At 45.6% G+C, this 27,417-nt stretch overlaps 1 protein-coding gene across 1 annotated transcript in view; it reads left to right on the forward strand.

Moving 5' to 3' along the window:
* ZMAT4 (zinc finger matrin-type 4) overlaps positions 1-27,417 on the forward strand; it is a 362,525-nt gene that overhangs the window by 47,082 nt on the left and 288,026 nt on the right. The window contains exon 2 of the mRNA XM_045070975.1: positions 19,693-19,798. Coding sequence (XP_044926910.1) covers positions 19,697-19,798 — 102 coding nt within the window. The 5' untranslated portion in view covers positions 19,693-19,696. The remainder of the gene's footprint in view (positions 1-19,692; positions 19,799-27,417) is intronic.

Below are 27,417 nucleotides of genomic sequence, written 5' to 3' on the forward strand. Positions count from 1 at the left end.
AAAATCCCAACAGTAGCCTGAACTTGTACTTTTCGTTTTCCTTCTGGAACAGAGACCTACCTGGAGCCTTTCTGCCCTTAAAAGGTCAAAGGAACAGTGCCAGCTCTCCCTGAGAGGTCATCCTGAAACCTTTTCCCTGGCCGCTGGGGTCAGATGCATCCCACAGAGTTTCCCCTGTTGCGTCTCACCTGTGTCCCCACCAGGAGGGAAGCGGCCCGCCTGCAGAGGAGGAAGCCAGGGTGGGGCGGGACATCGGGAACGTCAGGCCTTTTGCTCATCAACACTTTCACCATTTATCAAAGGAAATGAAAAACAAACAGTGCAGCAGTTTTAATTACTCTGCATCAAGGAGGTGATCAAACATGCAGTGACTTTAATTATGGAATCCAGAGGCAGGCAGCTCTGAGGTGGCCTCATTGAGCTGTGGTGGCTGCTGCAGCCTGGTCCGGGGAACACTCTCCCTCTGCAAAACAGACCTCCGGGGTCCCCAGCCCCCAGCCCCAGGACCTCTGTGCTCCTTTCACGTCGGAGAAAAACACGAGAAAACTGAGGGAATCTCTCTCCCTGGGGGGCTCAAGATTGTTGGGTGTGAAGGTCAGGGCAACAGCAGAGTGGATGGAGAAGAGAGAAACGCGTGACCTTCAGGTTGTAGGAAAAAACAGAGGGTTATTTGGGGGACACTTGGGAAGGGAGCCCGTGAAGAGTTTGCTAGGTCCCGGGTCTCAGCCAGAGCCAACCGGTCTGCAGACTACTTAGTGCAACGTTGGCAGGTCTGCTCTCGGATGCTTCTGGAAGGCCATTGTGAAGCCGCTCTCTCTGGGGTTTGAACCGGGTGGGGGTCTAAACCTGGGAATTTGGGATTCGCAGGCGAGAGGTGGTCCTGCCTCCTCTGTGCATGGAGCCTGTGTGTCAGCTGGCTGCTGCCTTCTTTGGACGTCTTGCCTCCTTTCGGGGCTGCTCCTAATGGGTGCCCAGTTCTGTCCTTGTTAAATACATTTTCACCCTTGCCACCCCCTCCAGTCTTAGTTTTTGCTTTTGTTTTCAACTAGCAAGCGCCTTTAGCCTGTGAGGCCAAAACATTTCATAACAGGCTTTTGCGATTCCTTGGCACCGTGAACGCAGGTTTTCACCGTGTTCTCACAGTGGTCTCTTGGGGTGCTCGCCGTGTCAGGACTATCTTGCCTGAACACGAGCAACTGTCTTGCCTGCAGTCAAATTACAGGATGCCGCTATTTTCTCCAAAGTGGCCACAGCCAGGAGGTCAGTTGGAGCATCTCAGCCGCTGCAGCGGGAACTGCTTTATCTCTCAGAAGCAGCACGGCACCTACTGGCACGCAGCGTCCGGGAGGACCAGGAGCCTGCGCGAGGCCGCTGGGTTTGTAATTGCCTGGCGATAGCCATTAATAGCTTTAGACTTGTTGTCCTCTTCCGTGGGCAATCAGCAGAGCGTTGACTCTTGAAACAAGAGTATTTTCCCTGGAGAAGCGAAGCTTTTGAACATAATAATGAAGATGTATAAAGGGTTCTGTTTGATGCTCTTTAGCCATGTTGATCTGGGAATGGGTCCACGGTATGTACGCACTTTGAGAAGACCTAAGTCACAAGGAGAGGGGAGAGTTGAACTCACTGGAAGGGAGGGCTCTGAGCACTGGAGATGTGGGTTTTGTTTTTTTTTGCTTTTTTTGTTTGTTTGTTTGTTTTTGTTTTTGTTTTTGGTTTTTGGTGGTTGATTCGCAGTTCTGAACCTTGCTCAGCCCCTGACAATCGGGATAATTGGGGCTTCATCTGAAATAACCCCTTTCCTGGTGCACAGGGTATTACGTATCTTTGCTTCTATTCCATTGACACATAGTCTGCAGTACTGAGATCACTCTGTAGGTCTCCTCCTGCAAAAACCTGTTGTTTCTGGAGCACCTGGGTGGCTCAGTGGGTTAAGCCTCTGCCTTCGGCTCGGGTCATGATCTCAGGGTCCTGGGATCAAGCCCCACATCGGGCTCTCTGCTCAGTGGGGAGCCTGCTTCCCTTCCTCTCTCTCTGCCTGCCTCTCTGCCTACTTGTGATCTCTGTTTGTCAAATAAATAAATAATAAAATATTAAAAAAAAAAAAAAAAGAACCTGTTGTTTCTGCACACGCCAGGGCCACAAATGCCTGCATTTGTAGTTGACCATGCCGCAGTCCACATGACATGAGGTGAGTCACTTAATGTCATCAGTCTTCAGTTTCTGTTCTGTCAGAGGGGAGCTAAAAATACTTGTACTACCCCGAGTGAGTTTAAAATGCGATGATGGTATGTGGAATCCCTTTAGAAAGTTTGATTTGTTGGTAATCCAAGGCGCTAACTATTATTTCGTGTAACTCCTGTGTGCATATGTATTTTTTGTTTCTTTGCCTTTTGCCTGTGTCCCTATGTCATCATTTTTCAGTTGTCAGGCCTGTGGGTTATATACCCTTGGGCATTTTTCAGAGGTCCAGGCTGGCCTGAAGAAGGTGGTCAATGTCCATTGGTTGGGCATTGGCTGAATCGTTCCAATTTTGGTGGTATGAGTTTTGGGTTTTTGGAGGTAGTGTATAACACAGCCTGTATGCCTGAGAGGAAGGCAGGGATAGATAGATCCTGAGAATGAGTGCATGGCCCTGCTGGATTTAACTGGGATGGTAACTGGGGTTGTTTCTCTGTTACATTCCAAATTGCCTAACTACCCCCGAATCACATGGGGCAGCAAATCCATTCAACCAGTTTTTGTTTCACTGATAATCCTTGAGGGGTTCTTCATCTGAGCCTCTCCTATCACTGGGATGCACTGGTGACTTGCAAGCACGCCTTCCCCAGAAAGAAGACAAGGAAGAGTCTCAGGTGTGACACTTGAGTGTACAGACCTGGCAGATGTTGAATAAAGAATGTGCTTCTGGGGAATAACCACTGTGGTTGTTGAAGGCTGGAGAAGTGCTAAGGACCTGGAGATAAACCCCTGAAATATCTAGAATTGCTATTCCTGCCTCTTTGGGAAGGTCAGAGGAGAGTTTTTAGTCCAGCAGGTCGAGGGAGTGTCCATGCCTTTGGAAAGTCTTCTGCTCCCTGGAGGAATGGGTTGCATTCATCTCCTCCGCAGCCTCCTCCTAGTCTATGCTCTTTTCCAGTGCACAGACACCACCTTGCAGTCAGCTGGACATGGGGTCCTGAGACTGCACTGGATCTCTGATCCAGCAGAACCTGGTAAATTATACACGTGGGGCCTTTGTCCAGAGCTGGGGAGCTGAGTGGTAACAAAGGAGGTCATCCACGTGATGGGATGGGGTGAAGGATCTGGTTCCAATTTATAGTCAAGATCCCGGCAGTGGGGACTTGGAGATGGTGAGGCTTCACGCAGAGGGAGAGGGTAGAAGGAAACCCCAGATTGTCCGCTGGCCTTCCCAGCCTGCATAGGGCCCGATTTCAGGGTTACAGATGCTTTGGAGAAATCTTTAGGAAATGTATTTTCTAATATTCTGTGGTAACAACTCTAGTTGACTGAAGACCAGGCAAGGACCAGCCAGATAGGAGCTCTATAATTATTACCTCCCCCTTGCAGAGATTTGAAGTGGATTAAGTGATTAGAAGTGCTTAATTGCTACGGGCTCCCTTTACGACACTGGCAGGTGAAGACAGCTTGTAAATTACTGCTTTCTCCTGACCCCGGATCAAGTGGGGCAGCTCTGGCAGGATCTCTTGACAAAACTGGGCTGGTAGCAGCTGCAACTGGCTTTGCCTCTCCTGACCAGGAGATCTGGAATTCTACCAGAGCCTCAGATTATTTCTCCTTTTCGCACGTGGGAAGGAGGGAAGATCCCTGGAATGTTTAAATAAAGATTCAAGACCCCTAAAGCAAATGCTGAAATACCAATTTGATTTAAAAGCTTCGGAAGGATGGCTGGATTTAGAGTCAGGAGGCATGGCTGGAGTCCCTGCTCTGTTTATGTTAGTTGCGTGGACCTCCTCCTGACCTTTCCTTGGGCACACCACAAAGGCTTCCTGGGCCCCAATAGCCACCTTCCAGCACAACTGTGAGGTTTGTGTAAAGTCACCAAGTGGGACTACTGAATATGGCATATAATGCCTGGTCAGTGTGTTAGTTTCCAAGACATCCAGGTGTGGGCAGGACCATGCTCTCTCTGACGGCTCTTGGGGAGAACTCTTCCTTATTTCTTCAAGCTATTGGATGATCCTTGACATTCCTTGGCTGGTTGACGTAGCTCTCCAGTCTCTGCTTTTTGTTCTCATATGGTGTTTTTACCCCATTTGTCTGTCCAAATCCCCCTCTTATTATAAAGACTCTAATCAGGACCAGCTTTAATTCAGTATGACCTCATCTTAGCTTCATCACCTGGGCAAAGACCCTATTTCCAAATAAGGTCACATTCACAAGTTCTGGGAGTTTGTATTTCAACATAACTTTTTTAAGAGACACAAGTCAACCCATAAGTCAGTAAATGTTGGCTATGAAGATGGGTATCTAGGAGCATTTTCCCAGATGTCCTACAGATGTGGTCTAAATAGTGGATGAGGCTTAGTTAAGGCCATGAGGTGGTGTGGTGTATTTGGCAGGAAGAGGAAGAGTTGGTGAACTCACTTGGTACTCCTGGGATGCTACTGCCATCCAAAGGCACATTTATTTCTCTAAGTGTTGCCTCCTGTTTCAGTTAAGACCCAGTGTAAAGGAGGGACTAGTGATGGGGGAGGGGAAGACAGTATACTGACTTCCCCTTCCAGACCTATTCCTAACCATAGAGCCCCCGTTTATAATTAGAGAGTAGAGCCCCTCCATGGCTTCTAAGACACTGGAATGTCTGGACAAGTTGGTGTGTGCTGCCTGGCTCTCCTTGGAGAAGGCCCTGCCCAGGACAGCTCAGAGATGTCCTGGAGGTGTTTTTGGAGTTGTTTCCTTTGGGACCACCCTCTGGGCTCTTCTAATAATTTTAAGGGTAAGGCTCAAAGACTAAAACCAGAAAGTGCTATTTAAAATTTTTTTAAAAGATTTTATTTATTTATTTATTTGTCAGAGAGGAAGAGGGAGAGAGAGAGCACACAAGCAGACAGAGAGGCAGGCAGAGGCGGAGAGAGAAGCAGGCTCCCTGCAGAGCAAGGAGCCCAATGTGGGACTCCATCCCAGGACTCCGAGATCATGACCTGAGCCGAAGGCAGTGGCTCAACCCACTGAGCCACCCAGGCATCCCCAGAAAGTGCTACTTAGACATGGTTGGCCACCATTTTGGTTTTGCTACTACAACATTAGCTGAAGTGTCTACAGTGGTACTGGGCACTGAGTACAGCGAAGAGAGGGTTCTCCTTCTAGAGGCTTCCAAGGGAGTGAGGGTGCACACAGTCATAGGACCTGTCTGTCATCTGTGGGTCTGCACAGAGAGCTAGGAGAACCTACCAAGGCCTTGATGCAGGACAAGAGGAGGAGGAGGGTATCATGCAGAAGGAACAGCCAACACATGGCCTCACGGGCTGTTGAAGAGGTGGGAACTCAATATAACATTTCATAAGGTAGGGAGGGAAGAGCAAGCAGGGCACGTTATCGGCAAGGCATGGCAAGCCTTGGGGATAGCTAGAATCTGTTGACAATGGAGCCGGAAAGGAGGCTTTCCTGGTCCCCAGATGCATTTCCATTTCAGTGGGAGTTAAAAGTTGTTCAGGTTTCAGAGCGGTTCTCATCGGAAATGGTAGGAGCAGTTAAGGTCCTGGAAGAGAGCCAGCCAGTAACTGAGGCCAGCTCCTCTTGTGTTCACGACAGAAACACATAGTAATGTACTATCTTTCCCCTAGGGTCACAGTGACTGTCGCTCTAATGACATCTCCAAAGAACACCTCTTACTGTAAGACAAAACAACCTGTGTTGTCACTGCTCTTCTCACCCTCTGACACTGGAATATCCAGTGGGATTCTATTGTGTACAGCTTCCGTCTTGTGGGACTCCACAGAAGATTAGCAAGGAACTCCCCCGGGTGCCAGGTGGCCTGAAATATCTCATTAGGAATAACTGTGTGGGAGGAAACTATTTTTAGCAATGGGTAGGAAGTGTTGCTGAAATATGACTTATTTGACATTATGGAACTTAGAATCATTATCAGTTCAAGTCAGATGGCATGATGGTAACTGTAACCGCACTGGAGACCTCAGATCAAAAGAATGGGGAGATGGGATTCAGCACGAGTCTATTTCTCTTTTTTGCACATTAGGAAATAGTGTGGAACCTGTCTCAAGATACAGCATTATCCGGAAACAATTCTTTGCCTATTATTGTACAAATGATACTCTGCAATTATATTTATGGCCTCTTGGAGGAATTCTGGAACTTTGGGAATTGATGAGGTCTCTGAATTTCTGACAAACTGAGGGTCGTAGTGGAGCTACTGTGTGAGGTTTGCTTTACTAAGAGGCAAGTGAGAAGTGTCCTGGTGAGATTTTGCCAGGAGACAGACCTACAGAGTTTACTGTCCAGAATGTTTGCTGGGAATGACTCCTGGGATGGATACCCAGGGATGCGAGGAGCAGAAGTAGGGCTTTGGTGCAGGCACAGTAGTTTCAGTGGGCTCCTGAAGAGTGGGGGCTGTAGTAGTCTCATGTTGGATGGCAGTGGCCAGGCTTTTTCATCCTTGCATTCATCAATCACTGGGTTTGGGCCCTCTGGGTAGAGGTGCGACCTTGGGTGAGACGGATCTCCACAGCAGAGACCATTTCTGAAGTGGAGGACGCTTGAAGCCCGAATGCCAACTCCACTGCCAGCCATTGGGGCAGTTTCTTCCTCAGAAGGGCAGCCGGGCCACACATCTCCTTGTCCACCACCAGGAAGTTCCAAGGACTTACCTTGATGTGGGTGTAAGCCACTCAGTCAGTATGCAAGTCTCAGCCCATTGACTTGAGAAGATGGCCTATTATTTTTGCTTGGTGAGAAATAGGAATCATTGCTTGTGATAAAATTGCATTGCTGGGGTTCAGTTTTGCATGGAATCAGTACTTAAATTTACTTCCCACTCTGACCCTACCATGTTCCCATGTCAACAGGTCTCTGGGTTTTATCATCATTTTTTTTTTCTTTTAAAGATTTTATTTATTTATTTGACAGACAGAGATCACAAGTAGGCAGAGAGGCAGGCAGAGAGAGAGAAAGGGGAAGCAGGCTCCCTACTGCACAGAGAACCTGATGCGGGGCTCAATCCCAAGACCCTGGGATCATGACCTGAGCTGAAGGCAGAGGCTTTAACCCACTGAGCCAGCCAGGTGCCCCTGGGTTTTATCATTCTTGACAAAATGCTTGCCTATAAAATCTGAGAATGTGGCAGGAGAGTTGAGCCTGCTCTTACCCAGATGCTCCTTCTCTGGGCCCCTCTCCCCAACCCTCCTGACTCTGACCTGGGAAGATGGTTCTTCTTGGGCATCTCTACATCACTGGCTCACATCCAGTCAGTCAGAAGCCTGTGGATCTCCCCGGGTTTCAGAGGGGAGCTTTGATTTCCTCCTTGCTCAAAATGATTCCTAAAAGGAAGATAGTAAATGTTCTGGACTGGCAGTAAGGTGTGAGGAAAGAATGGTATTTTAGGAGTTAGGTACCCCCATTCTGCCTTTGACTTACAGGGCAAATATGATTAAGCCCCATAATCTTCATGGGTGTCTTTTCTGAGTCTCTGTGCCTGTGAAGGATGAGGCTAGGTGATGCCTGAGGTCCTTTCTAGTGTTCTGAGTTCTTTATATGGATCTCTGTTGTGAGATAGACTCCTTCCTCTGTTATCCCCTCAGTTCTGGGTTGCCTGAGTCCCATGCCCCTTTACTTTTCCCCTGTCTCAACTTCTGCCTCCAGCTAGTGTCCATATTCCATGACACTGATCTACAGTTCTGCTGAGCAGCCCCCCTCCTCCCTCCCAGCAAATAGGGAAGGGTAGGTAGGAGGGAGCAGGGTTGGTGGCATTGACCTAGGGTCAGGCTGGTAGGAGAGGAGAGAGGAGTGGCTTTCAAAGAGCATCACCCAGCCTCTGCTTGACAGACTTGCTTTTTTTCCCCCGAAGCCAGAAACTACTCAGCCAGGTGATAAATCTATAGCAATATGGTTTCTTTCATTACCTGGAAACTGCCCAATCTGTGCTCACCTCTACTGAAAAGATGAGAAGAATCAATTCGGGGCAAGAATTTGGAAGTATAACCACATTAGGAACTGAAGTGGTGAGAGGCATGCTTCCTCCCAACATCAGGGCTGTTGCCAGACAGCCAAGCTGTCATTTTTGGCTAGGTGACAAGACCCCAGTACTCCGACGTGAGGCCCTTGCTCATTACCTGGCGTCCCAGTGGTCATGACCATCTGCTCATTTTGCCCCCTCACAAGATGGCAAAGCAGAACTTGCAAGACACCAGCACCAACATGTCAGGGGATAGGTACGCTAAATATGTTCAGAACAGAAGAGAAATGGAGTGGCCTTTCTAGAAGGGGCCACTGCTGTCTGGGGAGGGGCTCCTAGTTAAAAATACTTAAAAAAGGTGGGCTCCTGGTCAATGCCTAGCACACAGGCTGTGTCCTAAAATGGTGCACGCTTTCCCATAAATTGCTTGATCTTAGAGCCCCTGTTTTTTTACATTGCATTCCCTTCAAATGAGGAATAGGTTGGGACTGTCCTGAATGAGCATCATCTGTGAGCTCTGGCTGCCTTAATGCCATGACCTAGAGCACTGAGCAAAAGAAGCAGTGTTAAAATCCCCTCTCTCCAAGTGCAGACCTTTGAAATCTCTGGCTTTTTCCAACATGCAATAAAGCATGTTAAAGGTGTGATTAGGTAAAAAGTACACTTCCGTGTAATTGTTTTCCAGATAGTCAAGCTACCAGTGTTTGAGTTGAGTGAGTGAAGGTAAAACTTGATACTGTGGAGTCACAGTGGCTTAGTGCTGTAGAAGTTGACTTCCCAGTCACATGAAGTCCCATGGGTGTCATGGCTGGGGTACATGGGGCTCTGCTCCTCTTAGTCTTTCAGGAATTCTGGCTTTCAAAGACCCTGCCTTGTTTACATGTGGCTTCCCGGATTGATCAGGGCACCAGTATCGAGCCCGCAGAAGTGAGAGCAGATAGAAGGCCATGCAGCAGGCTCTTAATGGCTCTGCCTAGACATGTTCACGTCCCTTTTGCCCATATTACATCGGCTAGAACTCAGTGACATGGCACAGTAACTTTGGGGAAGGATGGGAAATTCAGCCTCATCTTTTGTGGCTGGGGGAAAGGGACAGAAAAATGAATAACTATATCTCTCTCTGTCTGTCTATGTCTCTGAGTCGAGGATTCATTTCCAGAAAATCGTATCTCCTCATTGGTGTGTACATGACATCTGTCTACCTACCTACCCGTCATCACCTATCTGTTTATCAGTTACCAGCTTTAATAACAGAAAGAGCAACCCCACAACACTTTCCGAAGCAAAGACCTGGCAGCAATGTGTATTTTGTAGTATGATTTTCTTTCATCCTGCCCTTCTGAAATAATTCTCATTCTGAAGCCTGTCCTCATTTTTTTTTTCTTGGCCAAACATTTTTAGAATTGTATCTGATCTGCATGTATCCTCAGGATGTATATATTTTTTAGTTGCTTTGATTTTAAGAAAAGGATCTTGGGGTATGTGCTCTTTGACTTTTCTCATATACATATTAGATGGCTAGGATCCATCTGTATTCTGATGTGCTACCGAGTTTCATTTATACCCGACCATACCTCAGCTCATTTATCCGTGCTCCTGGAGATGCGCATTTGGACGGATTGCAGGTTTTGCTGTTTGAACAATGCTGCTATCATCGTCCCTTACCTGCCTTGTGTTGTATATGAGCAAAAGCTTTTCCTGTCAACTAGGAATGCGGTTGGCAGGTTGTTGAACTTGATGAAATGATGCTCAACTTTCAGCTGACCCTCCTGTCAATAGATGTATGCAAAAATCCTGTGTGTCCACACCTTTCCTAACACTTGATATTGTCAGATATTTTAATTGTTACTGATCCCTTTATTATTTATTATTGGGCACATTAGGCATACTCCTATGTGCTTGGCTTTCTCCTTGCGTTGAATTTCCTAAGCTATCATTACTACTGCTTGCTGTCTCCCAAAGCAAGAGGTGACAGAAGATCTCAAACCATCTCTCAGATCGGAAAATAATTCTGACCCAAAGATTTCATGGCACAAGCAGAACTACACACAGCTTTTTGTCAGTTTCTAGACGGGTGGTCCCTAACCTGGCAACATACTAATTCCTGTGTCTTCCCGTCTTGGCTGCTCCAGATGCTTATATGTGGATGCCACGATTTTGCTGATCGTAGGAAAAGCGGCAGAAGAAAAATGAAGACCCAACCGGATTCCTCAGAGAAGTCAAGTTTGTATGCTGTGTTGGAGCATGGAGCTGAGAATGTCTGCTGGCTGACTGACAGCCAATGCAGCAGCCTCAGAGAACGGATTCAAATGAAAGTAATAGTTTTCCCTGCAGCGGCTTGGTCCAGCTTGTCTGTGCCCTCCTCTGAAGTTGGATACAGGTGCAGAACTGTGCCTCCGAGCCCTGGATGTGATAGCTGCATTTAAATCTGCCCTCAATCTGTCTGGTTCAGTAGGGGCAGTCTTGTGAAGATAAATCATGTAAACAAGTTACAGTAATGGAATACTTATTTATGAACGGTATTTTCGAAGCCTTGTAACTGCTGTTAGAAAGAAAGGTCTTGTTGGCTTTCAGCTTGTTAAGAAAGCCACCGGCTTTGAGTAGGCACTTCCCTCTCACGGGTAGCTGACAAGCTGGAAAGTGAGCCGTCCATGTTAGCTTTCCTCCTTTGAGTGGTGGGGGAGGGGGGAGCCTGTGCTTTAAAATCTGAGTGGCTTTTCCAGCTGAGTGCACAGCCCTTTACTTGACAGAATGAGCAAGAGAAAACGTAAGACCCCTGTTCCACTCTCTCCTGTTTTCTCCACCTCTCCTCCTATTTTTTTTGGGCTAGCGATCTTTTTGTTTCTCTTTGCCTCTGGCTTTCCTCCTCTGGTGGGGGCTCTGCTTTTGCTCTGGCTTAAAGCATTAAGCCTATGGAAAATCCGAGCTCGCCATCCACCACTGATGTGTCCCCTCTGAAAGTGAAGAAAAAGAAAATACTTCTGACTTGCTGATGGGCAGAAGGGCTGAAGTTTACCCATTAATATCTCACCAAAGCCAGTGATGTCTTCCCTGATGAGAACACTGTGTCACGCCGCCCAGACCTGTCAGCCGGGTGCCGTTCCTGCCAGAGGCCTCGGGTGCTCCCCCAAAGTGGCCTTTGAAAGGGCCTTTCGGAAATGCAGACAGAATGGGAGTATCCTTGGGAGTATCTGCTGGTCCTTTCTGCCTCCGTGCATAGCCTCTGTCTCTACAGTTAGGTAGAGGCAAAGGTCTCACACTTAGTGAAGGCTCTTGGGCGGTGAGGCAAGCGGAGATTCTAGAATGACACACAGGAGAGCAAGAGCCATTGTCTACCAGTGGGTGGGAATATTTTGTTGATGTGTAGATGGGGACAGGAATCCTGTTTGTGTTTCTGTTGAATGGTGTCTGCCAGATCCCAGGATGTGAACATTTTCCACAAGATCAATCCTTGTAGGTGTTGTTCATTGCTGTAAACCTAGTGGCTAGACAGGACTATGCACATAGTAAATGCTCTATAAAAATCTGTTTAATGAATAAAGGAGGAGTCTTAGGGAGGCTTTCAAATGTGCTGGACTTGGGCCAAGGCCATTTGGTGAACTGTCTCACAAAATCTAGGAGGGGCTAGAGTTGTCTGAAGCCTCAGACTCTCCATGGCCCTGGAACCTGCTGTTTGGACTTGCACATTCAGGCAAAGGACAAAGGGTGGGAGAGGAGACAAGTGGCAAGGAACCAGGCACCCTCCACAACCCCCCAATGTGGCAGAGGCACGTGCATGTGCCCACACGATTGGCCCTGGCTGGGGGCACACTTGCTGATTTCCTTCCCAGATGTCACCAGGCTGGCCTGTGCCATCTGTGAGGAAGAGTGGCAGATTTGGTTCCACGGCTCGGGGCCAAGGGTGAGGCACATGTGCCCAGCAGTGGCAGAGGCCTTGTAGTCAGGAATCACAGAGCCCGGTTTTACATGGAAAGGGAATGGTACCATTAAAAGGCAATTATTCAAGTTGTGTGAGTCAGCCATGCAGCTTTTGGCAGTGCCAAGCAGGAGAAGGAGTGGTGTGGGGAGTTTTCTCTCTCTCTCCCTCTCTCTCTCTGTGTCTCTTAAACAAAGCTCAGGCTGGCTAGCAGATCCTGCACCTGCGTGTGGATGATGTTCCGGGAAGGGTCGGGACTGCCAAATTCCTTTGTCTGAACAACATCAGGAATGGGGGTGGCAGCATCAGACCGGAGAGGGGGAATCCAAAGATTCTTTAAGCTGGTCCTGTATTTGACCTTCACCGGATCTCAGCTGCTTCTCGGGGCGTTCCAGGTTCCCCTGTCTGGCCACCTGTGGGGTGTGTGGTGCATTAAAGGCAAGTATGTGCTGGAGGCTGGAGGCTCCCTGAGCTGGGCTGGGGCATCCGAGCTTCATCTGTGCCGTCCTACGCTGCTCCCTGCCCCCTTCCTCTTGCAGACTTTCATTGAAGACCAAAACGCTTTCATTTCTGGAGTGCCGTTCATGGCTGTTTTCCTTCTAAGGCTGCTTGGTCTGCTGCCACGGCAGCCAGCCCTGGGCTGCCCACTTCCCATGGAGGGAGGTGTGAAGGGGACAGGACAGACCCTGCTTCCAGCTCATCCTCTGGGCTCCGGGACCTGAGTGGGGGTGGGTGGTCATGGTGGAGATGCCTGCTGAAGCCACAAGCTCGTCCCCCAGATCTTCCTCCTTTTGTTGCTGGGGAGGCTAGAGTGAACGGACAGTGGCGGGGTCTGAAATGGGAAGGGAGCCGAGATCAGGCCGTGACCGCAAGAATACCAAAGGTGGATTCGGGTTCAGGGGCCCTTTTGCAGGTGGAATGAAAACTCAAAGGTCACAAAGCCTGAACTGATTTGTGCTGAAGGTGGGCCAGGTGTCATATCTTTTCCCTTTCTGAGCAGAGTGGCATATCCCCTTCAGTATTGATAAAACAAACCAGGGACAGTTTCGATAGCCTTTGGATACTAGTAATTTTAAAATGTGGCTGAATTAGACAGCAGCGGCTTGGCTCATGTCTGTTTCACGTTCCTAACCAGAGGACAGTTCATTTTAATTGGTGGCATTTTCATCGACTCATCTGCTTGTCAAATTTGAAAGAGACAGAAGTTCCATCTCTGGTACGGAGCTGTCGAGAGCAGCAGCCTTCAGAGCTGGGCCCTTTAGAGGGAGTGGGATGTGGCTTAGAAGGTCTTAGACCAGACGAAGAGATGCCAGCCAGACGGGGCAGAAGGCAGCAGTGGTTTTTCAGGGGGTCAGGTCAAGGGGGAGGGCGGAGGCCGATAGTGGCTCTGAGGGTGAGTTGGTCAGGTTATGGAGGCAGAAGCAGACTAGGGTGTCTGGGCAGATGATAACACATTCCCCCCTTGTTCAAGTAAACACAGGCAAGAGAGTCTGGGCCATAAGCAGTTAGAGTTTGCATGGCTTCATGTGGACAGTCGGCGCACTCCAGGCTACAACAAGTGAATTCTGGAGAGGATGTCTATCCTCTACTTTCATGTTAAGTATTTGTAATGCTACTCCGGAGCCTGGCAGTAGGAGAACCAACTGAAGGGCTCCTGATGCTGAGTTCTGCCACAAAGAAGCTGCCCAGGGTGAGGGTAAGCCAGGCATAGTCAACACTTGCTTGGCACCCTAAAGGCCACTTAGGAGCTGGGCAACCTTTGAGCAGTTACTCAACTCTTTTTTTTTTTTTTTTTAAGATTTTATTTACCCATTTGACAGAGAGAGAAAGATCACAAGTAGGCAGAGAGGTAGGCAGAGAGAGAGGGGGAAGCAGGCTCCCCACTGAGCAGAGAGCCTGAGGCGAGGCTCAATCCCAGGACCCCGAGACCATGACCTGAGCCGAAGGCAGAGGCTTAACCCACTGAGCCACCCAGGCGCCCCCAGTTACTCAACTCTTAAGTCTCAGTTTCCTCACATCATACATGAGGCTGATGACTCTATCTGCTTTTTTGAGGGAATTAAATCAGGGGGTAAGTCTATTAACACTAAGCCTGGCTCAGGAACAGCTTTTACTATGTTTATAGGAGTAAAATACAATGTCTATTCTTTCTGGGCCCAGAGCTTTCATGAGGGTCAAGTGCTGTTGGGAGGGGAGCATCAGTAGACGACCCACGGTCCCTGGTATTGAAGATTTCACCAAGTCCTATGGAGCAGTAGTTTGGAAATTCAGAACTCTACCCCTTAAGGCAAGAGTAGTTCTTTAGTTGAAATTGCCATGGGTCTGAAATACTATTTTTTAAAAAATTCCTTTGTTTATTAGTCAGAGGGAGAGAGAGAGAGGGAGAGAGAACATGAACAGGGGTGGCAGCAGGCTGAGGCAGAGGGAGCGGGAGAAGTAGACTCCCCACTGAGCAGGGAGCCTGATACAGGGCTGGATCCCAGGGTCCTGAGATCATGACCTGAGCTGAAGGCAAATGCTTAGCCAACTGAGCCACCGACCCCGAAATGCTATTTTTAAAATGGCTAGTGAGGTGAGGGAATGGGTTTTTTATGGAAAACGCCCAAACCTATGACACGAGACCCACTGGTAGGGATCACCAAGCCTGGGGCTTCTCCCTCCATGGGACTAGGGTGAGGGGGATGCCTCCCTAGGGAGCAGGACTGCTGTGTCTCCCTCAGGGCTACTTCAGTGAGTGGCTGCAGATCCAGAGAGTGGTCTAAACTTGACTTTGGATGGCGTGTGCTGTCCTTTGTGTCCCCCAGGAGACAGGACCTAGTGAGATGAGCTCTGGTGGGCAAGAGAGAAGGTGGGAGAGTATTCATCAAAGTCATCCATCTGCTGCCAGTATTGGCACCTACTGGCAACAAGAATAGGCTTAAATGTTTATGAATTGTGGGATCCTCATGGGCATAAGGCCTGAGTGTCGGCTGGCTGTAGAACTCAGTGAGCCATTTTTGTGGGTGATATGATTAATACAAAAGAGAAACCTTGTGATGACAATCAAAGTCATAACTTCAACACATCAACTCTGTAATCTTCCCCCTTAGTCTTTAATGTGGTTCCATGTATTTCTGTACTTAAATATTTACAGCATCCCTCCTGAAAATAAGAATAATGATAATACGAAATTAATAATATTCATCATAATGGTGGCAATATCCGTTTTTCAGTGTCTACCATATGCCACAGTCTTTGTTAGATACTTTTTATCAACATCATCTCTAATCCTCACAATGAGCCTGTGAGAACATTTCCCGTTTCACAAATGAGGAAATTGTGGTTCAGGAAGGATATGTACCTTTACACTCAAAAATCTTGCCGGCAAGCAACCAAACGTGGATTTGAACTAATGCCTTTTTCCTCTGAAGAGCCCTGCCTGGGTTTTGGGATCTTTGAGCGAGAAGCTATCCTGACTTTATCAGAAATGGTATGAAGAATGTTACTGTTGGCCATGAAGCCTCAGGTTTCTCTGGCTCTTTAGGGTATGTTCCTAAAATCTGTTCTTGAGAAGCAGAAAGCACAGAGGGAAGGCTTCCCGTCTGCTTCTAAAGATTAAAAAAGGCCATTCCTTGCACCTTGAGAAACATTTCGGGACCTGCTGTTTTCCCTCAGTCCCCCCTCCTTCCATCTGGGGACTGAGCGTTGTGTACCTTTCTCTCCCTGCATTTAGCTGCCTCCTTGCCTTATGTTGCATGTTCCCCCACAAGCCCCCCTGAAGCCCCTTGCATCTATCTTCTCATGCCTACTGGTAGTGATATTTGTCTCCATGCCAGCAAAAAGAATCGGAACCTGTTGAGTTTGAACCCATTTCCCTCCACTCTAATCCTGTTTGTTCTTAAATTTTTAACTATTATAGAACCTCCCTGAAGAATTCCTTACAATCCCCCTTGTCTTCTCAGCTCCTGTATTGCTTTCTACACTTCCGGTGCCTTAGGTATTTGTGTGCATGTTTCTCTTCTCACTCAGTCACTCATAATGATTTGGAAGACAGGAGTTGTGCCCTCTGCCATCCCTATGCCTCACACATAGTAGATGCTCAGTAATCCCTATTGAATAAACAATATGTTCCTCTTACTTGTTAGACCTGGCTACACCTCTGAGTCTTACACTGTCAACTGCTACCAGATGTAAATAGATTTATTGCTATATAGATTTGGGACAGCACATGAGAATCTGATCAGTCTCCTGTTGAAATACTGCCTCCAACTTCTCTCTGGGCTTCTTTGGTAAAACACAGGTAGCACTGTCCTCTGTGAATACTGAAGAGTGATAGGTTATTCACATCTTGGGTGTTTGCTTTGGAATGTGCCGTTGTGGGGGACACTGAGGAAGTTTTCATTCAGATCAGTTTCAACTTCAGGAAATCAAACTCCTTCCTTCCCATGCTCTCTCTCCCTGCTTGGAATGCCCCAGGACCTCAGAATGTAGTACAGACAACATGCCCCAGGTTTGGGGTTCTCCACATATTGGCTTCCATGAGACAGTGGGACTGACCAGTTATTAACCAATTAAAGGCCCTGCTCGGTCTCTGCTTTAGCTGCTGATTCAGGACCATGGACAAGGCTACAGAAAGGTAGTCTGGTTTTCCTTGTTCACCTGTACTTTTGAAGACAAGAGGATCTGAGAATTCTATCCCAAGCAAGTGGGAGAACAGTCCTCTTCTTGCGGAATTCCACTCTTTGGATCTCTATTTGTCTAAAGTGACCTACACAGAGAGTTCTCTTTTGGGGAAAAGGCCTTATGCACAAACCAGGCTGACACTTGCCTTCTAATTGCTTCCCACTGTAACTCATTCAGGTTTTCCATTTGGGCCTTGTAGATTTCAGAGGGGTCTTTATTGCCACTTTACTGCATATGGGCCCATTCCAATCGATATTCTTATATAAAACAGTGGAAAAAGCCATGATATTCTCTTCTTCCTTTGAATTTTTTTTTAGTATACACATTTTTATATTCTGCCTTTAAAGCTATTTCTGCTGCACAGCTGTTTTACCGAGACTCAGACTCCTACGGGCCCCACTTGGTCCGACACGTACCTTGAATATCCTTTCACAGTGTTTGATTTCTGCAGTCGGTTGTATAATGAGGAAGGAGTGTGCAGTGAGTTTGGAGATTCCTATTAACCAGGTCACCCATGAATCTATTTTTGTGCACTTCTTTATTAGAAATAGCAGGGAACATGATGTGATATTTAAACACAACTACTTATAGAAGCTTGGCTTAAAAAATACACCTTAGTAAGTTTTCTTTTCCCATTTGACATTTCAAAATGTTGTACTACATTTTCCCATCATCAAAACACCTTTTCTCAATTTGCATTCTGGGATGTGACTAGAGACCATTATACACGACAGAAGATATTTTGGACGGTCATTTGGATTTGTGATCCTCCGCCTGATTAGACCATACCTGAAATGTTTATTCTGTTCTTGGCACTGCCTTTGAAGATGGGCCATAAAGAAATAGACACGAACCAAGATGATAAGTCAGGACAGGGGTTGAGAGCTATCGTCAAGCACTTGAGAGTGGATATCTCATGAAAAAGAGTAGAATTTTTCTGTGTTGCACCTGAAAACAGAATGAATGAGTGAAGCTACAGTGGGACAGATTTTGATTCAACCTGAAAAGTACCTAGCCGTCAGAGTTGCCAGACTCTTTGGAACAGGTTGCCATGTTAGGTAGTAAGTCTCCAGGCACTGCAGGTGTTAGACTCCAGGCTGGCTGAGCTTTCTGCCAGGAATGAGCCTTCCAGAAATAACAGATCCACTTCAGCTATGAGAGTCAGTAGTCCTTACTCTCTGGCATTACTGTTGGTACTCAGGGCATTGAAAAACCAGAGCTACCATTGTCTCTTAGGAGCCAAAATTGTGAATCCTTTTGAATTGTGAAATTCAGAGCAGAGCATCCAATGCTCTGAATGGACCATTACAACCAAGGACAAAGATAAAAAGTGAGTTTGTAGTAGTTGAGGCAGTAGGCCTTTTATTTCAGGTAGGTGCTTTATTTTATAACTCTGCTATTTAAGTGGTTTAAAAAAATTCTTAAAATGCACCACCGTCCTTTATTTTGTTATATTGGTTAAGACTTGGCCAATGTTAGGATATTATTAAGAATGTAACGATGAGCCCTTTCAAATGAAGAGAGGTTTAGAGTTTATGTATGTAGTATCTTCTCCTGTATTTCTCCTTTTGATTTTCATCACAGTTCTCTAAAAAGGCATGGCTAATATTTTATCTCAATTTGTATAGGAGGAAACTAAGACCTAGAAGGTTTAATGGCTCATTTCAATATCACATGACTGGCAAGGAGTATGAGACCTGAGACAGATTTGGAGTGTGTAAAGTGAAATCATGCAAACCAGGTGGCGTATATGGCCATGCCAATAATCAGCAATGTGACTTTACGTAGTGTCACAGATAAAATGAGGGCATGGGAGCAGGATGGACTCCCAAGGTTCCTACCACATCCCTGTTTGAAATTCTCTTGCCTTTCTGTATGTATGTTGTCAGGCATAGCCCTTACTTTTTACCTGGCTAGGTAGGAGGTAAAATGGAGTGGAGTTTGTGGGTTGGAGGAAAGCATTTGGATGTGCTGCTGTGCATTTCTATGGTGGTAACATTATGCTTCAGATGCTATGAGATAACTATGTGACAGATCACTTTCACAAGCTGGAGACTCCTGGCTGCATTTCAATTCAGGATTTGGAATTTGATGATATGTTTATTTACTTTTGTGGGCTCAACTGTGGTGCAGAATGATGGAGGTGGCTTTTATGCATATCAGTAACCCTAAACGTAGAAGAGTGAGCATGAACAGTGAGGGCTTCTCACTTTAAAATGTATAAGCTTGCAAGAAAAGTTATTGTTGAGCCTGATTTTATTTTTTAATTCTGTAAGTATAACTACTGAACTCAAAACTAGTATTTTTATTGCTTATAAGGTTCTTGACAAAGCTAACTTATTTCCATGTATTATAAAAGTAATGTATGTTCGTTGTAGAAAATTTAAAAAAATAAATAAAATTACATAAGCAATTACCTATAATTTCTGAAATATAACTGCTCTTAACACTTTGTTAAAACTTCCTGGGACTGGGGCATTTGGGTTGCTCAATTGGTTGGGTGGCTGCCTTCTGCATGGGTCATGATCCCAGGCTCTGGGATTGAGCCCCATGTCAGGCTCTCTGCTCAGCAGGGGGCCTGCTTCTCCTTCTCCCTGCCACTTCCCCTGCTTGTGCTCTCTCTCTGTGTCAAATAAATAAATAAAATCTTAAAAACTTCCTGGGATGCTTTTCTGTGCACCTATATATATTTTAAAATACGTCTGATTTGTCAGAAAGAGAAAACTAAAGGTGCATTTCTGTTTTGTACGTACCAGCAATTCTATTGGGCACTTATGAGAAAATTACAAACTCTACACTTTACTGTGGTTAACTGACATGGTATCAGCTAGGGAGTAGGGAGGTCTCCGCCACTGCCATCATCCTGGGGTCTGTTGTGCTGTAGGCTTTTTCACACAGTTCATGTCCTGCATAAACATCAAAGCAGTGGACTCATTTTTCTTTTCTGTTGATTCTCCTTTAGCCTGATGAAGTCCTCCGATATCGATCAGGATTTATTTACAGACAGTTACTGCAAGGTGTGCAGTGCACAGCTGATATCTGAATCCCAGCGCGTGGCTCATTACGAGGTAAGGATGGCTTTTCCCACTCGGTGTTTTCAGTGGAACAAAGAGGAACGCGGCCTGTGGTCATGGGACTTGAGGACAGCTCCTCTGGGTCTTGAGGCAGGTTTTAAGAGCCACAGGGCTTGAGCCTTTACAGTGTGAGATCAGGCTGGGGCAAACGTGCGTGAGTAGGGTTGGGATTGAGGCTTAGGTACATCAGTCCCAGCTTTGGCTGCTTCCCAGATTCTTTTTTTTTTTTTTTTTTTTTTGTACCTTAGCCCCTGAAGACTCAGTGGGCTTTCTCTTCTTGTTAAATCTGTCATTGTACATCCCTGATGTTCCTTTTGGGGACATGGGGCAGGACACATTAGTGCCAGCTTCCCTTTCCTTCTTTGACCCTGAAGATAAGCTCAGAGGCTTTTTGTTAATCATCGTCCGGAGAGATGACAGCATTCGTGAATCAGCACCAAATTCCTGACACACGATGGCTACTTCCCTAAATGTGTTTATCAGCCTAAAGACTTCCCCTGTAAAGTTATAACAAAGTTTTAAAATCCAAATGCTCTTAAAGGACCTAATTCAGTGGCTCTGGCTTTTTAGGGTGGATGAACAAATAAATGGCTGCCTTTCAGTCTTCTATTGAGAACAGAGAATAAGAGAAGAGAGGTTGGCTAATGTCTGGGGAGGGAACAAGGTGCTGCCCCTGGAGACAGCAGGAAGCTGGGGGGGGGGGGCTAGATGCTGAGTGCTTCCCAGGGCATATTTGCTTTTCAAGAGAACATACACCAGTGGGAACATGAGTTTTCAAGTGTAATAACTTGTGAGTAATTTTAGATTGGAGGGCTTAGCCAGCAATTTTCTTTTTGTCTGACAAGTATGACAAATACCAGTTGTCACTGTCACTCATACTCCTCTGAGCCTCCAGTTTCTTCTGTGCACAATGAAGAAAACAATATTAACATGCACACGTACACGCCCAGACACACAATAAACGGACCCTGTGTATTTCTCAGGATTTCGTGGGGACCAGACAAGACCCATCGAAATACCATTTGTGAAGATGCTTTGGAAGTTACAAAGTATGCCGTAACACACACAGTTATGTTGCTTTTCATTATTAACTCCAGTGCAGCAATATTCTGATAAGGACAAATAAAAGTTGCTCTCCTGAGAAAACTTTTAAAGATCACAACCTGTGAAAAATGTTAGCGCATTCTTTTGTCAGTAGGCAATCAAGTGTTAGAAGTAAATGAGAACTCAAAAGAATGATCTCCAATGGAAGACAGCCATCTTCTGAAGTTAAGAACTTTCTAATTTCTGTGTATGTTGCTTTGTAAACACACGTGGTTTTATTAATATGATTTCCCCAGTTAAGAAAAATCAGGGAATTGGTTCCTGCCCCCACATTCCACAGCTTCCTATTAGCCTTTTATGTTCTCTCTTTATTAGACTTTTTATGTTCATTTTTAATTCTCTCCTCAGATTCTTGAGGACAGGAACAGAGTTTTATTCATTTGATCTTCCATAATTCCTAGAACAGTGCCTGTAACTCCCACATATGCCCTTAGCATCTGTTTACAAAACTATCCTGGGGGCGCAGACCAGCATTGCTTTATTGTTACCTGAGCTAGAAAAGTCATGTCAGAAAATTGAAAAAAAAATTTTTTTTTTTAAAGAGAAAGATCTTAGCTGTTCCATTAACAGTTTAGTTATCTGAACTCAAGTTTCCCCGTTACCAGTCTGCATCCTTTCTGTGGCATAGTTTAATTGTTTAGACGATGTGTTACTATTTGTTGCCTGTAGCATAGAGGAGGTAGAGAAGAGAAAGGAGTTACAATAGATCTGCAATTAACAGTGTTACACATCATCAAAACAATGTTACATGCATTGCCATTAAGCCTGGATGGGGACTCTCAATGCTCTTTCCCTCCCTGCTTCCAGGCCGAGGGGGGGCACTTCTTTCAGAGACAAACAGCACGTGTGCTGTTTCTGCAAAGCAGTTGGGGATGTGAACAGGGTGCAAGCCTCCTGAGATCGCTGGTCTTCTGGCTTCAGTCGGGAGGCTTCCCCAGTCACTTCTTCATCTCTAAGAGGTTGGCTTCCATTAAACGATTTTGAAGGCCATTTGAGAACGGATAATCTGATCCTAATCATTTGTCCCCTCCTTCCACTCCACTCTCTCTGCTGAAAGTTGCATGAAGAGTGGGTCTCTGTGGGTCTGAAATCCCCCTCAATTCATCGAAAATGTTGTCACGCTGCGTCTCAATGCTTTATCACTGATGTATTGCTTTAACTTGATTTTACTCAACTAGCAAATATTCCCAGCTTCCCTACGGGGCGAATCAAAAAGAATCCTCTGGGTACTTTCTGCAGGTCCTGCCCTATTAATGTTAGTTATTACAGGGGATTCTGAAGCTGTGTGAGAAATAGTCTTTGCCGCCCCCCACCACCGAAACTCATAAACTTCTTGGGAGGAAAAGCCGTGGGTAGTTCAGCGTGTTGTGAACATGTGTGTGATATGAGAACATGATCTACAGAGTCCTGCTGCCTGTTCCTACGGAGCAGCTGATCCTATGGGATCTAAACTGTATTAATTCTTCTGCCCATTTGACTTTCTGATATGTGTTACATCATGCTGTTAACTTTTTAGATCTTTTCCTTCCCAATTCTAAAGAGTGAGCCCACCACCAAGAGCTATTATGGTCCGGGAAGCTTTGTTGGGAATGTCATGAATTATCTAGACCTTGATGGATGGGTTAAGTTTAGGGTTGCTGGAACGAGAAGTCTTGGCATCTCCAAGGAGCATTGCAGAAGCTGGGTTGGCAGGAGGGAGGCTTTGTGTCAGGGAGAGGAGGTGCCCACAGTAGTATGATAGACGTAGTGGGGGGTCAGAATGAAAAGGAAAGGGGACTTTGTACTCTTGTGTGGCATTTGGGAATGTAACAGGATAATTGAGTGTTTCTGAGTGACAGTCCATTGGTGGCGGTCAAGGTATATTGCTGGGAAGAGAATAGCCTTCGTATGACTTTGGCTGTGAGATTTGTGTGCCAGTGCTTTGAAGTAAAAGAGAGAAACAGAACAGATGGGTTAATGCTTAAGAGTTGCATGCTCCATTTAAAAGCCTCAACCTTTGTATAGGAGGACAGAAAAACCCAATATATGTCTAATGGACCAAAGTCTTCCATGCTCCAGTCTTAAAATCTCTTTTTCGCATATGAAATCCCAAAGTGGAAAAAATGGGACATATAAAGACATTATTATTTTTCTTACTTGCTAAGCATTAATAACATGTTAATGTTTTGGTGGAAAATATAATTAGATGTTGTCTCTGCTCACTGAGGCAGTAGAACAAGGGAGGCACAGACACAGAGGGGAAGAGAAAGCTTTCTCGTGTGCCTTTCAGCTGGCCTGCGTATTATAGAGGTTAGAAATAGTTCCCCAGTGAGATGACTTGAGTGGTTTGTTGTAGTTTTAAGTGGCTGAAGAATCATTTTCTGCAAAAGGGAAGAGTTGCTTCCAAGAGTGAAGGAGTAGTTTCCTGGCCTTGCAGGAAAAATATGATTTGTGTAGGGAAGACTATGAGAAATGAAACCAAAAGGACAGAGTTTTTTTTTTTTTTTTTTTTGAGTAAACCTAAAGGAAAAATATGAATGAGTGATCTAGAAGGAAAGAGAAAATTCTTGTCAGGCAGACCCAATGAAGTCAGGCATAAATGTGACAGTCCTTGTGGCTTGCCCCTTCCTGTGAATGCTAATATCCCTTGTGTTGCTGTGCCCTGTAGGTAATCAATGGTTCCTTGCGAAATCAGTGGCCGAGGTGTCCTGGCACTACAAACAAGATTGTGAGCTGCCTGAGGGTGGGCAAGAGTTATGCACTGAGTTTCTTCAGTTACTTCTGTAGCACCCACTGTAGAGTTGGGCCCACGGTTGTTGTTCTTTTAGGCTGCAGGTTGATGAAGAGACAGAGGCTGGGGACTGGAGGAAGGACAGAGTGGGTCACATTGAAGGGAAGCATTGGTGGGTACAGCAGAAGATGTACTGGTATACCTTGGGAGTCAGTCTGGACTCAGGATCTGGCCTCAAGGTGATGATTTTGTAGTTACAGGAGAGACAGTTCTCTAAGCTGATGCAAAACCCTTCAAACATTTCTGAATCTTGAAGTAATGTGAATCCTCACAAATGGACCCCCATTAAGTGACCCAGGAGAGGTGGAGTCCAGGATTGTTCTCTAGTCAGATTCAGCGAGCATGTAGGACCTACAGAGGCATGCTGAAATGGATTTTTCTTGTTTTCCTTGTCTTCCAGTAGAACTTTGGCTTTCCATAGCTTCTGTTTAATCCAGGGGACTAGCCAAAGGACCGTCTTCTGGTCTGTAAGTTGGATAGTAGATGGGATGTAAATGCTTTGTGGTTAGACACAAGGAGGTGAAATTTGAGGTTCCTAATATGTGCTGATTAAAGCAGCATGATTGTCTATACTACCCTTGCCTTGAAGGACTTTTCTTCCTTCATCTCTCATACCTTCTCGACTTTGTTTTTCCCTTTTCTTTTTCCTGAGTATGCACGCAGGCTGGACAGCTCCTTTGCCATGTGTGAGAGCTGTCGGTCAATATCATGTTGTGTTTCTGCAGCCCATCAGGTGTATTTCTGCAGTACTAGCAGGTACTGTACTAACTGCACTTGAGTTCTGTTAGGGCTCACTGGGTCAGCAGCCATCCTGGGCATTGCAGGTGATATGCTCCTGGAGAGGCAAATGCTAACGGTGTGAGGACAGTAAAAGATCTTTATAACAAGGTTCCTGTGAAGATGCTTCTTTATGCCGTACATTGAGAATCACTGTTTCAATCTCTCCAAATCTCTTACAGTCATAACATGCTTAATTTCTCCCAGATGCTGTTAATACAATTATTGGCTCATTCGCCGAAGCTAAAGCTATTCTTGTTAACCCTCTGTAATGTCAGAGGACTTCAACCTGTTCCCCATTGCCTACGAGTCTTTACCTCTGTTTCTTGACCATTTCACTGAAGACTCTTGAGCTTCAAAAAATTTCTTATTTTTCTGTTGTCTTACTCCAGCAAGCCCAGTCATTTTATCAGTTATCACTAGTTAAAGTAGTTCACTGGAACACCGAATGAATGGATAATAAAGAGGCTACAATGAAGAAAACAACAGCAGCCTGAACAACACTCTGGGCAGCACACACATTAGCGAAGAACGGCTGGCGGATGGTGTGTGCTTAATGCTCACTGGTTAAGGGTAGGAAGAGGCTATGCTGTGTGCATTCTCATTTGCTGAGAGCGTATGACAAAACTCAAGGGATTTTAGGAACTAGGCTTCTTTCCACCGACCAGAATTCCATCACATGGTCCCACCTAGCTGCAGGAGAGGTTGGGAAAAATATTATGTGCAGGAAAATGAAATGGGTTCAACAAACACATGAAATTATCTCTGCCACAGTCTATCCCTCTGTTCACCAAAAATCCATTCCATCTTTCTTTTAACATGTAGAGTACATGTCCCGTTTCTTTAACCCTCCAGTCCAGTTACTTTGCTCAGCTCAAATTTCAGGGCCTCCAGGAAGGGAGTGGGTCTCTCCATGAGATGTGGTTGTGATTCTCCTTTGTATTGCTGCTTGTGAGCAAAACAGAAATGTTACCTCTCCTCCTCCTCCTTTCGAGTGGTGATGACAATACTAATATTTCTTACTCAGAAAAAGGAGGAAAAGAAGACAGAGAGTAATCACTGGCCCATAGCAGAGTTGGAATCCTGCAGAGCAGGAATTAGGAAGTTCCTCTTTTCAGAAAGGTGGGGGGTAGTTGCCCAAATAGATCCCGATCTTCCTCTGTGAGAAGGATTTTCTTGTTCATTTTTCCTAATGAGCCCTGGTTCTCCACAGTTCTTCCCTCCACAGATCTTCCCTGTCCAACATCTTTGTTGCTTCTGAAATGGATCTTGGGTCCTACACTTTCCTTGGTGACTGCCAGCATTCATAGCCCATGTCCTTCCTCAGACTGATTTAAGGCATGCAGAGTATTCAGAGCTTTTCTAATTCAAAATAATAATTGCTGGAGTAACACAATTCCCTCAGCATCTCAGTAAAATGGGTGGCTTATGATTTACTTTATTTATTTATTTTTTTAGAAAGCTTCATGTGTTGTCACCATACAGTTCTTTCCTAGACACAGTTTCAAGGTTGCCTCTTTATTTTATTGCTTCCTCCTCTCTGTGCCTCTTTCTTTTCTCAGTTTCATGGTGGCCATCTTCAGGTTATCTAGAAGTAGGTGGAAAGATCACACCCTTAGTCTAATGTTTGCCAAAGTCCTGAGTCACAATATGCAACTGAGAAGTCTCATTGGGTGCTCAACGTGCAATGTCTTTTACTACACATCTTTCATTTTTGGTGACTGGAAGCAATTAGCAAATGGCTTTTCTAACTAGGTCTCAAATTTCCGGAATAACTCTTCTTTTTTTACTTCTGTCTGCTTATGTGCCAGTTACACATTACAGTTCTTACAGTTTTTTGATTCTTTTGTAAAAGACCTGACCAACAATCAGTAGCAGAAAATTAGTAGTAGACTACATATATCAAGTGTTCTGCCTTCCCAGGCTGTTCTGGTTCTTTTAGAACTATAACGGTCTCCTAGCATAGAACCATCTAGGTCCCCTAGAAAGGTAAGCTCAATGAGCAGGTGTCTACCTTCCATGGTATTGTAGTCAATAGTTTTGGCCATGTTTTGCCACTATATAACCTGGAGCTCTTGTTTTTGTACCCTCCCTACTTACCATCGATCTAGGCTAAGTCAATGTCAAACATTTAAGTTTTTTTTTTTTTTCTTTTTTATGGGAGAACCTCCATCTCTATGCTGGACAAGGTAGGCTAAAGGTAATAATAAACAATGAAGTAAAAATTATTTATTACTCACATTATAGCCCATTGTGGGTTTCCAGAGGGGGATTTTGTACCTCGTAAGCATTTAAGACTCACGCTAATAGAGGGTCCACCATCTTTGCTCCTGATACTGCCTCGACTACCAAAATCCAGCTGGTCCATGGGGGACTGAAGGGCAATGTGGATGACTGTACAGGACATTGTGGGGAGCCGGGCCTGGAAGAGGCATCATGTCCACATGCATATCATAAACCCGAACTCAATTGTATCTTCTTCTGACTGTATGAGAGGCTGAGAAATAGGCTCAGTGTGTGTCAAGGAGGAAAATGGAACCAGTTTGGTGAGCACGTAGCGTTGTCTCTGGGTACCGTATGTGTGTGGCACTACAGGCACATGGTGATTGGGACTTTCGTTGGGTATTTTGGGTATTTGGGGATGAAGTGGAGGTGGAGAAAAAAGGGAAATCGAGGAAAGCCCATGTATTCCAAAGGAAGTGGGCTTAGCAAAGAAACATAAACAATTCTGGAATTCAGGAGTCTGGAGGATGCTGTGAAGATGATACCTGTTCATTACAGTGCTCTGTAGAAAACTGAAGCAAACATATTTTAGTTTAAAAGACAAGGGAATAATATGCTATCAAATTTGGATTTTCTCTCCAATTCCTGACTTAATTGGTCAAGCACAGAGGTTTTCTAGTTGGAATTTGGGGTCTGTGTAGTGAGTGGTATGTTTGACATGTATGATTTCCCCTCTGCT

The sequence above is a fragment of the Mustela putorius genome, unplaced genomic scaffold (assembly GCF_011764305.1).
Source record: "Mustela putorius furo isolate JIRA1106 unplaced genomic scaffold, ASM1176430v1.1 tig00003976_pilon_pilon_pilon, whole genome shotgun sequence".
NCBI lineage: Eukaryota > Metazoa > Chordata > Mammalia > Carnivora > Mustelidae > Mustela > Mustela putorius.